The sequence below is a fragment of the Trematomus bernacchii genome, unplaced genomic scaffold (genome assembly GCF_902827165.1).
Source record: "Trematomus bernacchii unplaced genomic scaffold, fTreBer1.1, whole genome shotgun sequence".
Lineage (NCBI taxonomy): Eukaryota > Metazoa > Chordata > Actinopteri > Perciformes > Nototheniidae > Trematomus > Trematomus bernacchii.
Window position 1 is genome coordinate 4,634,379 of NW_022987547.1, and position 13,320 is coordinate 4,647,698.

The 13,320-nt window shown below is 40.7% G+C and overlaps 1 protein-coding gene across 1 annotated transcript in view; it reads left to right on the forward strand.

Moving 5' to 3' along the window:
* Positions 1 to 13,320, forward strand: part of LOC117476589 (astrotactin-2-like) — a 252,926-nt gene that overhangs the window by 184,550 nt on the left and 55,056 nt on the right. Inside the window, exons 14-16 of the mRNA XM_034123245.1 lie at positions 10,687 to 10,811; positions 12,525 to 12,629; positions 12,912 to 13,091. Coding sequence (XP_033979136.1) covers positions 10,687 to 10,811; positions 12,525 to 12,629; positions 12,912 to 13,091 — 410 coding nt within the window. The remainder of the gene's footprint in view (positions 1 to 10,686; positions 10,812 to 12,524; positions 12,630 to 12,911; positions 13,092 to 13,320) is intronic.

Here is a 13,320-nt window from a genome sequence, read left to right on the forward strand (position 1 = left end):
GCATCTGTGATTGGGCTCCTTGTACATTTCTCAGTACGGTCGCCATTATGGCAATTTATTTAAATGTCATTTTTAAGAAGACTGAGGAAAACATTTGTTCTGTCTGTTACCTGCCTGTTGAGTTGTGTTTATTTGTCAGAATAGATGGTCAAAGTGCTCTGCCTTTTGATATTTGTGAGAAGTAAGGAAACATAACCTTCAGTTGAAGTATGTTGTCTTCTATCAAATTCTCAGAAGTGCTGCTCTGCTTTCAGTGTGATGACATGAGTCTGTCAGGAATAGACTTTTTAACTACCGATAAGGGGCTCCTCAAAAAACTGTTGTGTCTGTCTTAGAGTAAATAAAACGGGAGACACAGACAGAGGGTACAGGGGCTTTAGAGAGAGACTGAGTTTTGTTGGATGGATGAACACATTTAGGGGGTTTAGATAAAGTGAAAAAGTGCAAGACAAGTAATGAAAAGTAGGAAAGCAATGGCTCTAATCAGCTCTGCCACTAGCTGGACTGCAGGCCCACTCACTCTGCATTACCGAGCTTCATCTCTATGGTAATGCTCCCGGCCACGAGAGTTCATTTACACAATATTCTTTAGGCAGCCCAATAGATATCAAGGTACAAAAAAACATGTCTATGCCCACTCACGCTGCATTACAATTGTTTCCACGATCCCAGGGAATAAAATTGAGGTTGAGAGATGTGTGTGTAAAGGGGACAGAGTGGAAAATACAATGAGTTCAGTAATATTGCACAACAAATAACACCAACAACATGCATCTCTCTGTGAACCTACACCGAGACACATTTTCAGTTTAAATTTGATGTGACAATCTAGATTCTGTGTGAAATATGCTATTAAATCTCCTAGGTACAACAGTAATGACCTCTGATTTTGGTTGGCGGGTTGGAATCCTGCTACTTATTATTAGTCTGTAGGGTAAAGCTCCCATACGAACACACATGCACACCATCAGTTTTGCACACAAACTCCACAGTGTGCTCTCCACCGGAGGCGGTGTCATTGACAGCATTGCCTCCCAAGTTTAATCAATAGCGGCCATGAAAAGTCACCAGATCTCCTCCTCTCAGTGGAATCATTTATCAAGTGAGCGATGGCTGCAGCTGTAATGAGAGATTGAAACACAAATCTCAAGGTAAACATCTCCGATTGTTTTATTACGCTACGAATTAGCCTGTTTTCGGCTGCTGTCCTTTAACAACTCTCTAATTTGATGTCTGGGGCCTAGTCCCTGGGTGACATTTAGTGCTTTATCTTTCTTACAGTATGACTCATCCGACAGGCCCAATGCGCGCCAAGCGTTTATTCAAATAACAAATATTACAGCTATTAAGCATATTACATGCAATTGGATCGGCTGCGCACCCTAGCTCTCATAAATCTTTGATTGGGCAGTGCAGTTCAACACTTTGGTGGGCTAATTCTCAAGGGCAAGTGTGGTAAGAGTTTTTAAATTAGGGATGGAAAGACAGGAGGAGACTGATTGATTTTGTGATAAGAGGCATTAACATGTTTAATTCAGGGTTCATATGGCAGTGTATAATTGGGATACATTCATTTAATTATGAATTTAATTACATTTGAAATGTAATCCCTCTTGCTTTTATTTTAAAATGGTCAGTTCAGCCAAATTGAACTCAAATTACAAACAGCACAGTTTTCTTTCTCTACTGTGTTAACACCTTAATTATAAGGATTATTGTATCTGAGGGGTAGGGATAATGTTTTTGGTAAGACAAATTCAATTAATTCACCTTTATGACGGTCATTCATGGGCCGACAGATGTATACAAATGTCCCAATGAAGTGCAAACTATCTGGATGGGCAGCACTAGCAGTATGTTTTCAGGAGAACCCTCCATTTGTTCGTACTGTAACAGCTGACTAGTCAAATCCAAAGGCATTTTGACATGTTTACAAGCCTGTGGGTTGCACTTGGCCAGTTGGCCTTTGTATGATGCTGAATAGCAATAACTTTAGATTCAAACTCAAATAGACAATCTATGCTTTTCCTTGCGTTTCACCGTGTATCGGCCACTTTGCATTTGTGCATATTTTCTGTTAGAGACAACAGTTTTGAAACAATGCCCTTTTTCCTCTTGTCTGTGCTGCCTTTTATTGTACGCTTCTCTTTCAAAAGCTGGACAATTATAATTATCCCATTTAGGCATGTATTCTAACAGCATGGCAGCCGAGGAAATTACAAACATTCTGTGGTAATGTTGATGTCACATTTTCTGTTGGTTGTGTTCAAGCTCTTTGGGCATGTGGAAAGGAGAAGATTTGTAGGAGACTACTGAAGAATAAAACCCCCATAATCATTACTGATAGAATCCACTCGCGGTGGCGACATGGTATGTTTAAAAAACGATCAAACCTTTGGTAGAACGGCGGGAGTTGTAGAATTGGAGACTGCTTTTCTGGTAATTTCTTCCTTTTATTACCAAGGTGTTTGCACTCAGGGAGGCAGTCTTTGCCAGCATAATTTCACACCGTGTTTCACATGTTCTCTTTATTTGTTTTCTTCTCCTTCGAATCACATGTCAAAAGCAAGAACAAGATCGGGTCAAGGCAGGCTGCTCCGACAAAACGTTTCTGAATGTGAAAGATTGACGTTTCTCAGAAAAATGCAGAAAGGCATGATCTCTCTATATTTCACGCAAAGGCATTTCTTCCTCCCTTACGTCCACACGGCGGCGTGCGTTGAAGCTTTAACGCTTCTGCCCATTCACTTTGAATGGGGTGACGTCAAGCTTTGCCGAACTGTATTGTGGGAGCGTCGCTTCGCTTTGCTCGCGTTGCTCGCTTCAAGAGTTGAGCAATGTTCAACTTTTGAAGCTTCAACGGAAGCGTCAGCCAATCAAATCATATGCCAGTACAAGCTCTAGCCAATCAAACCGCGTGCTTGTGTGTCCGGGGCGGGAGATTCATGCGATTGGTTGTTGGTCGAGTTTCAGACACGCCCGCCGGCAAGCTTCAACGCACGCCGCCGTGTGTAAGCTCCGTTAGGGTCTCTTTGCATCCACTCTGCTACGCAAAGACACACTAACAGCTTACTCTGAATGCTGCAGCCTTGCTCCTCTTCAGCCCCCAGACATTGTCCAACATAACCCCCCTCCTGCCTGCACTGCACTGGCACCTAGTGGTTGTTCACATACAGTTCAAAATGCTGTTGTTAGACCACAAAGCAACCAAGGACACAGCACCTCCATGTCTCCAGATCATGATTCAACCCCCACAGAGTCACACTCAGCTTCTGCTTCACTCTCCTCCCTTCTCTGTGGTAAACTGGCCATCATTCTGCCCTGTACTGACTCTTCTACGCCTTCACGGTATGGACTTCTATCCCCTTCTGGAATCCCAGTGGAGAAGTAATCTTTCCACCTCAGACACTACTGCAACTCACTTCATATCTGGCACATCCTGTTTTCACCTCTGAACTCCAGCTCTGTGCCCAACCTGTATGAAGCATCTATATCACCAAAACCTGCACAAAAGCTAAACATTTGTTGTTCTAACTGCGTGGTTTTATTATTATGAGCCCATCTGTTTTCGAACTGAACTTAATTGCTGAGGGATCAACATGTTTTGCAGTTAATGATTTACAAGTTTGTCTTAACAGTCCTGACTGTAAACAATTTTTTTGCAGTCTCACGGCAATTTTTCTCCTTGAGTCCAACAGAGCAAAACAAGAGAACGCTGCAGGCTATCCGAAAAAAGCAGGGACATAAGCACACAAACACTGATGTTCCTGGACTGATCATGATGCCATTAGTCTGTCCTATGGCATAGAGAAAGAGCAGCCTCTAGTGGTGACGATTCTGTTTGTGTTTTTTTCTCCCGTTCCTTCTTTTATTTACTAGGTATTTATTCCTCATTACAGAAAGTGCAAAAGCTTTGATTTCACTCACACTCTCAGTGTCATAACGTCTGCACCCCAGAGTCATTCTTTAAGTGGTCATTAAAGTTCGGCAGGATGCAGTTCAGTTACAAGATTGTGTAACGCAGCATCACTATTAGAAAGCAATAGACTGACATTAAAAAATTGGATGCTGAAATATATGTGACCTTTAACTCCACCAACCTTGGTTCACAATGCCAACTCATATAAATAAATAAAAGTTTCAGTCATTATGAGTATTTATTTTTAACAAAACCTGACTCCTGTTGCTTATACCTGAATGACCCTCTTATATAAGCCTTACTCTAAGCTGAAGTTGCCTAACCTTAACTCAAGCATAACAATATTTAGTTTGCATTTGCATTGTTTCCACATCATAAACTAAAGGAACACTGTTTAATATTGAGGGAAAACTATTGGTAGGAATGGAATTATATATCCATTTGTGTGTTTGCATTAACGTTTAACAACTAAGAATTGTTGTTTTTTCGTAAGCTTTGAGTAAGCCCTTCATGAGCGTCGGCACTGGTTTCCCAAATTCATTTGACATACAATTTGATTGGATATGATTAAATATATTTTTTGGGGGATATTGCAGATACAATCCCAATATTTGTGTTAATAAAGAAAAGATTCTCCAAGGGGCCATTTGACCAACCCATTAATCGCCCCTGTCCTGTATTGTTAACAACCCTGATAGATGAGAAATTATCCTCAAAACTGTCTTTTGTTGACTCCTGCATACTTTATGAATAGCTACTTTCTTGTTCAGCCTTGACCTAAGAAGGTTACACGTGCTCAATTAGCCTGTGAGCCAGAACAGCGACTCTGATTATCAGAACCTTTGCAAGCTTGGCACCAAGGATTCGTATGTATATTCAATACTCATGTCCTCTGGGAATCAGGCAGTCTTTGTTAGTGCTTGCATCAGTCCACAAAGGCAGCTACTAAATTAGAGGAAAAGTGCACACTGCATGGCTTACACTTTGCTGAAACAGTAAGGTTTCCTCATTGTTTGGGGAACCAGGAGGCACAGTCATCTCGGGAGACGTTGGATCCACGTATAATTCTGAAATATGTTTTCTTTCAAACTTGCAGAATAGGATTACAACAAGTTTATACAATGTGCCCTCGATAAACTGATATGGTTTTATCTTCTCAAAGTATTTGGCCTAAAGCTAACATTATCATGTATTGATGTATGAACTCTGGTTTCTCGTAGACCTGCTAGCCTCCTCTTTGGCAGTTGAATCACAATCTTAAAACTAGGTAAAGGGAAATGTGACAAAGAAATAAATGGAGGACCTAGGTTGCGGATGTGATTATAGAAGCCACTGCCTAAAAGCACCAGCAGCCTAGATGGTTGTTGAAATGAGTCTTGAAGTTGTAGATAATGAACTAAGATGTTGTAGAGTATACTGAGTGTGGTTTAATGTGTCCGATCATTGCTGCGATTTGAGGCTGAGGTTCCTACACGGACAAAACAGCACATGAGCCAATTACCTCAGACATTGTTTGGATAAGTACCAGTCACAAACTCAGATAGATATACTCACTCTAACCAATGTGTGAGGACACAAAAACAGTTGGATTTTAAATGAGGTGACTATAAACCCACCCAGATGCACACTGAAACACATACATACAAAGAGGCACAACGTTTTTTTTTCTAAATTGTATATAGCTCTTATCTTTGCCTATCACCAGAGTGCCTGTGATTTGGGAGGAGAGAACAGGTGTAGCCGAGAGAGTGAATAAGCGGTGGTAGGAATAAGTGATGCAGAGAACAGGGTTACCACTTGGGACTAGGCTGAACAAATGTGAGCAATTGTTACACTCTATCTCGGGAGAAATAATGAAATTTATGACTGGATGTGAGACACAAAAACGATTTGCATGTGAGACATGAGCTTCAGTATGCTTTAATAATCGGTGTATATTTACTGGGTTTGAAAGTAAATAGTGTACACTGAGGGCACGGAGAGACATGGAGAGTGAGAGAAAGAAGAAGACGGAAAATACCAGTGTTGGAGCTTTAGTATATATGCATGAAATGGTCGGGGATATCTGTATCGCACCAGATATAATTTATAAGTCAGTGTTTTGGAGATTCTCATACAAATAGGACATTTTTGCCACAGTGTTTGGCCAGGAGGGAGCCCAGTGTCCACTGCCTCTAAATAAGCAGACATGGGTACTGAATGAAACATGAGTAAATACACCAGTGTTTACACATTGCCCAAGCAAGTCCAGACCCACATATTGTCTATTGTGTATGGGAGGTTGTTGTGTAGTGAGGCTGTTCAGGTGAGTATGTGTTCAAAATAATGAGCTAGATACCTGGATGTCCTAATTTAGAAGAGATAATCCTGGTTTAAAAAGCTTTTGTTAATATTTGATTGTTGTCAAATGGAGTCCTCAATAAGGTTTAATTGCTATTGAAAAATACCAGCAGCCTGAGTTAATCCTCACAGTATAAACACACAGCTTGGAGCTGCTAATGAGCGCTAGGAGATGTCTTCATTTAAGGCAGGGGTGGGGAACCTCCGGCCTCCGGGCCGTATACGGACCGCGAGACCATTTGGTTTGGCACCCGAGGTAATTTATAAACACACGCAAAAAAGAAAATAATTAAAGAAATCTAGACCGCAAAATAATTAAACAAGCGAGTGCCTGCTTTTCCTGGCCAAGGTCAGGGTCCTTGAACACAACACGAGCCTAACGTGTCGTCACGTCGTATATGTCTCGTTTGACAGGGGTGTAGTGCTGACGGAGAGCACCAGAACGTCGCTCCGGCACTTCAGAAATCGCAGTACCCATAAGGAGCCGTACACATGCCGCAGTTTCTGCGTGGCTGTGTCTTTAGTTGTAAGCCCAGTGGCGATCTGTTCATCTGTCATACTGATCATACACTCCATAACTTTGTTATTAGCATCTGGTTAGCGAGCTATGCTAACGAATATAAGCTTTTTCTACAACCAGTGAGTTAAAGGCACATCTTTATATGATCATTATAGTTATAAAAAAATAAGAGAATAAAGTAAACAGATATAAAATACTATATGACATTAAAAAAAAGTTGTTATTAATAAACAAGAATACAGTTTAAAAGGAGAGTGATTTGTAAAATATCCATAAAGAAAATCAGCTTACAGTTCTGTTTCATATGGGTGTTGAGAGATGTATCCATAGAGCTCCTAATGTTGCTCTCAAAGTGCACCAGATTGATGCTTTTAACTTCAACATACATTTGCACACATATGTCCATATCTTTCTGTTTTGGTGGTCATGCCACAACCGTGCACGTGCATGCATGCGAGTCATGGTAAGATATCTGGATTAAGAGGTTGATTTTTCTTTGCACAGAATGAAAGAAAGGCGAAATGAATGGGCTGTGATTTTAGTATTTTTAAGCAGAGGTCAATATTTCTTTACGGCCCCCGGAGGATGTTGAAAAAATTGAAATGGCCCTTGAGAGGAAAAAGGTTCCCCACCCCTGATTTAAGGCCTTACGCTTGATGGAATTGGATGAGTAAATCAGACAAAATGATGCAGAAGAATAAAAGCCAACATTCAAATTGTAACCTTTATCCCTGGAAGAGGTATGAGACAGTGTAGTGTGTGAGTGTTATTTTCTAGATATACATTCACTAGTGAATTGTATTATATGTTGGTTATTGCACATATTAAACCAAAACTGAAGTGTTATTTTACCTAGAAACTCCCAGAAACCTGCAGGTCCGCTGCAACTCTTACTACTTTTAAATCCAGGCTGAAGACTTTTCTTTTTGCCGCTGCTTTTAATTGAACTATTCACATCTTAAACTGCACTGTAACTTTTAACTTTTATCCATGTATTTTTTCTTTTAATGTTTATTTTATTATCTTTCCTTTTTAGTGACTGATTTTAAATGCCATTTTTAAAATGTCTTCCATTTTTGTAAAGCACTTTGAATTACCTTGTGTTGAAAGGTGCTATATAAATAAACTTGCCTTGCCTTGCCTTGCCTATGATTGGTATAACATATTGCATTGTGCGGCATTTGACAGTAAGTCAGGAGGCAAATGCAAGGACTCAAAAATGTTGGAACAGATATTGGAATTCAGCTATCATACATTAATGTATTGCTATGTGGAAACAAAATGCTACTTGTGAACCACAGTGCAGGGTTAGAATGAAAACGACCAGCACGTCAACAAATGAATACAAATGTTTTACACCAGTAACTACAATGGCATTCGGAAAGTGCAGACCTCACCGTTGTTCAGACTTCAGTGTAATCATGAGCTTAAAGTGGAAACATGGAAGCTACAAAGAAGGTTTGTTGTATTTTATTGCTCAGAGCATTGCTTGCTTTAATGTTAATTAATCTAACTCAACGAGTTTATAATAATATATAAAAGACCCAGCTGTGTAAGCAAATTCATGCTGGTGGCTGCACAGCAGGCCTTTTGACTTGTGCTTGCAGGAAAAGGTGTAACTTATAATGATGAATAATGATGCTCTTTCTCATTTAGGTCTCAGTAAGCGATATCATCGGGTTAGCACACACATTAGTGTTTCCTATTAGCTCTATTGCCAGGTTTTTGCTCGTGATTAAGCTGGTTAAGGAAAGTCGATCTTATCAGTTAGGTGAGATAAGTTAGCCATGGCCAGCTAACAATTAATCCATATGGCTACCATTTGTGTAAGATTGAGATGATCTTTATTGAAAGACAATCAACTGGCTCATCTTATTCACCACAATGTGTGATGGGTTTTAGAAATACAGATAAATGTCTCCTCCTCCTGCTTTTTTCCTTTCATACATTATTTGAGCAAGCCAACCATGATTTTCTTTACAAAGAAAGATAGAACAAAATGGCTTATTGCAGGACAACATAGCACTTATATAAAATACATATACTGGGATAAGGAGTACACTTTTCAATAAGCACTCTACTGAATAGATGCTTTAAGCTCCCTTCTAGCCATATACACATTCATACACTACTGAAAGGAACTGTGGCCTTAACAGAACAACACATCACAAATATACAGGATTGACACTTCGTCTCTTTAGAATGTACTGTATCGCAACTGAACCTGTGCGAACATGGACAGATGCCACAACAATCTGTCCTTGCTCGAGGTGTTTCTTTCCCTCAAGGATTGAAGAAGAAGTATTAGGAGGTTAGGGATATAATATGTTATGTAAACTCAGGCACAGCAAAGACCTGAGGCACTAGGCTATACCGTTTTTTTTATTCTCCATTAATTCTCACTTTTCAGCAAATGCAGTAAACTACGAGATACATCGCCATCTTATACCATATGTCTTTCAAATCCTAGAATGTGACTGGGTGGTGTCAGCAAAGTGGCCGAAAAGAAAAAGGCACTCCACATCTGGGCTCCAAAAAAATCCATAAAGCTAGATAACGTCTTGGTGCATACACCTCCTAAGGTTTTCTGAGCCTCAGCGTCAACCTGGCTGATTTAATTTAGCAATCAATATGTTTTCTGTGAGAATAAGCTACGGTAATCTTTTTACAGCACCTCTTCTCTTTCTCTCATCCTCTGCCCTTGAGTCAATCCTCCCATCCCTGCACTGTAACACTAAGGCTGTGATTGCTTCTAACAGGCTTTGTGGTAAGAGGAGGAAAAAGAGAGAGAAGGAGAACCGAGAGGGGTCTCTGTGGCACAAGGTCTGCGCTCTGAGCCTTGGTCCCATAAAAGTGGATTATGGGAGAGGTTGCTGCTGCTTGCCATTCTCTTAAAATGCAGCAGGACAACTCATCTTTTTGACAGGAGATGAACTGCAACTGCTTTGGTTCAACCAGAACGGTCTATCCACTCAAGAAAAATGGAACGGAATATGCACCATCTCTCTACTTGTTGGACTGCTGCTATTTATTTTGCAAGTGATTTGTCCACTGTGATATACTACGACAGTGCAAATAGATGGGAACGTGAAACAGGCTCTGTTTAGAGAATAGCACATCCATTTAGATATACTGTATATTCTCCATTTAGAGAGATGTTATGTGTGTTGTTTTCCTCTTCCCTTCCCTCGCGCTTCCTTTAACTTTGCAATTCTTTCTTGTACTTATCATCTCTAGCAGAGAGAAAGAGAGAGATTCCAGGGGGGTCTATCTTATCTTTGCCTGCAGCTCTCTACCCAGCCCTCAAATATGAGGACACGACTGTTTACTTTATTTGTCTGCCAACCATCAAACACACACGTTTTGACTTTGTACCCATGTTATTGATGTTAACCCAACCAGTGAGTTAGTTCTGTCACTTGTGGATGGAATGAATAACCAACATGACAAGAGTCTACACTTTAATGTGTAGATACATTATATTTCTCACTCATGTTTAGCCACCAATGAGCCTATTACTTTAATGATAAAATAAAATAGTATCATAGAGAAACATTCCGGAAAAAAAACAGTGAACGCATTGAATTCCTGTTTCTGAATGATTCAGGAGGCGAGCAGCTGCCAAGGCACGGAAACCTGTCTGGATGTATTGTTGTTGAGTTGTTTTCATGTATTATTAAGTATTGTGCAGCCAAAATACCACGAATATACAGGCCCAGGTGCCCAGGGTCAGTCTTTTTTATTGTTTTTTATACAAATTCTTTGTACTAAGATGATAGCCTTGTAATATTGAATCTCTTAATTGTCAAGTAAACTGCTACCTCATGTTTGAGTGATAAATGATGGCCTTCTTTCTCTCTCTCTCTCTCTCTCTCTCTCTCTCTCCCTCTCTCTCTCTCCCCATCAGGGACAACAACTTCATCAAGGACTTTCCGCAGCTAGCCGACGGTCTCATGGTCATCCCCTTGCCAGTCGAGGAACAATGTCGGGGGGTGTTGTCCGAGCCCCTGCCCAACATGCAGCTCCTCACAGGTATCCCTCTTGTTGAAAGTTATAGACGAATAGATTTGAGTCATTGCATTATCAGGTGGCAGCTCTATTATCTTTCGAGGACCCATTCTATTCATGGTCACTGGTCATATTATTCAGAACTGACTACAGCCAGTGCTAGATCATTTACAAAAGATATGGGCATGTCCTTGAGTATTCGTCTGTGGCACTGTTAAACCCCAAACCTCACCTGGAAATACAGGCCCAATTCCAAATCACACCCTACCCACTCCCACTCCGTGGCGGAGTGACACTCGCAGCTAAAAGAGGCTCCCTCCTGTCAGATGGAGGGAGTAAATACAGCGGCAAGCTTTGGGACAAACTCCCCTCTCTCCGGCAGAAACAGGAAATACCGTAACTGTATGTAACAACGGTTTCAAATCAGCATCTCTTGGACAAAAAATAAAATTAATAACTCAAATAAAACTCCAAACATCTTTAATTGTGTTTTAAACCTGTTGTTTATAAGCTTCTTAGTTTTTGCAACAGTCTGTAAATATACACAACTTTATAATAAAATGCATAGGTATGACTAAATACAGGTATGATCCTAAGTTAAAAAATATATGAGGTTATCATGAGGTTAACATCACAATTTATCAGTGAATGTTTGCAGGAACTGTTTGTAAACAGCTTGTTTCCTGACGGGGACACACAGCATTGAGTCCGGTCAGGTAGGGCAGCAGGTGAAGTCAGCAACGATGCAGACTCGCTGTTTGAGGGCTTGATAACCCACTCCCCCTCCACACTCGTAGGTTTGGAACAGCACTTAATGTGGCGGACCCTCCGCACGAACGCGCAAACGGAGGGGTAGTGTGTAGGGGTAGGGGTGGATTGGAATTGGGCCACACTTTCATAAACACAAAGTATTAAGTATAAACTCTCCACACATGCACGTGTGCCGGACCTGCTGCTTCATCCTTTTATCCTTTCCGTGACTGTTCCACCCCATCTTGGGGGGGAAAAGAGTCACTTAGACATTTGGCTTGAAACCTGCCCCAACTCTGCTCCTTAATCCCTCCATTAGCTAAATTGGCATTTGATCCAAATTGACCCCTGAGATTTATACTTGGGCTCTGCTTTCACCATATTGGTCACACACACACACACACACACACACCCACACCCACACCCACACCCACACACACACACACACACACACACACACACACACACACACACACACACACACACACACACACACACACACACACACACACACACACACCTTTAGAAACTAAATTGCCTTTTCTTCACCGTGCATGAATGTCTCGGGTGTAAACCGTTTTGCAGAGGTAAAGGATCAAGGTTCGCGTAAGCAGTTTATTTATTTTTTTCCCCTTGCTCTTCACTTTTGTGGCTTTATTTCTAAACTGGTGTGAAAGTTTGGTAATTGAATTGTAGTGAAAGGCGAGATTGCTCCCTCTTCTAATGTCAGCAATCCAATTGGAGTTGCACTATATATCTGCCATTGATCCGGGAGCAGCTGGGATATAGGCTGTGATAATAAATAATGAAATGGCAATAATAGGTTCCAAATGAAATTATGGATTTTTATTTATGTACTCATTTATCTTGAATTCCAGCTGCTTTCTGAGTTTTATAATGTGTTTTAAATTGTTCTGTTTGTTGTATTTCTTGCATCTCTCTTTTGGTATTAATTGTTCTCCTTGTTTAATGTGTTTTTATTCTTAGGGGATGCCCAATTCAGTGAGGCAGCAGGCTATCCTATGGTTCAACAGTGGAGAGTGCGCAGCAATCTGTACAAAGTCAAACTCAGCTCCATCACCTTATCTACAGGTCAGTGCCTCAATAATGTGACCTTGTGATTTCCTAGCATAACAAAGCACCACAATATAAGTGATCATAATGAATCAATAACCTCTACCAGACTAAACAGCTTTAATATATAGTATATTCTGCATATTTAGTCAACCTACCTTTCATTCTCATTATTTGTGAAGCTTTCTGCATTCAATAATCCTGATTTTCAGATGTATCACAACACATGTGCACCATTAGGCTGAATATCCAACCCCATACACAAATCCCTACTCTTCCATCTCCTTCTTGACCTGGTAGGCTTTTCTAAGGTGCTGAAGACACTGTCAGCTGAGAGCACACGCGAGGAGCTGCTGGCTTTTCTCCATCAATATGGCAGCCACTACGTGTCTGAGGCGCTGTACGGCTCTGAGCTCGGTTGCAGCATCTACTTTCCCAGCAAGAAGGCCCAGCAGCAACTCTGGCTGCAGTACCAGAAAGGTGAGTGTGTGCTCACACACAGGTAGAAGGCCAAAAAGATTTAGTGCTGAATTATAGAGGGATGAATTGATATCTTTTCATATTCATTTTAGAGGAAAGGGGGATCTGCCAAAGGGGAACATTTTCATATAATTGTAATGTGTGGGTATGGATAACACTATGTTTATAAAAAAAAAAAAAGGGAAACATTGTGGTGCCTCCAGGAGATTCAAATGTAACTAAATAAAGC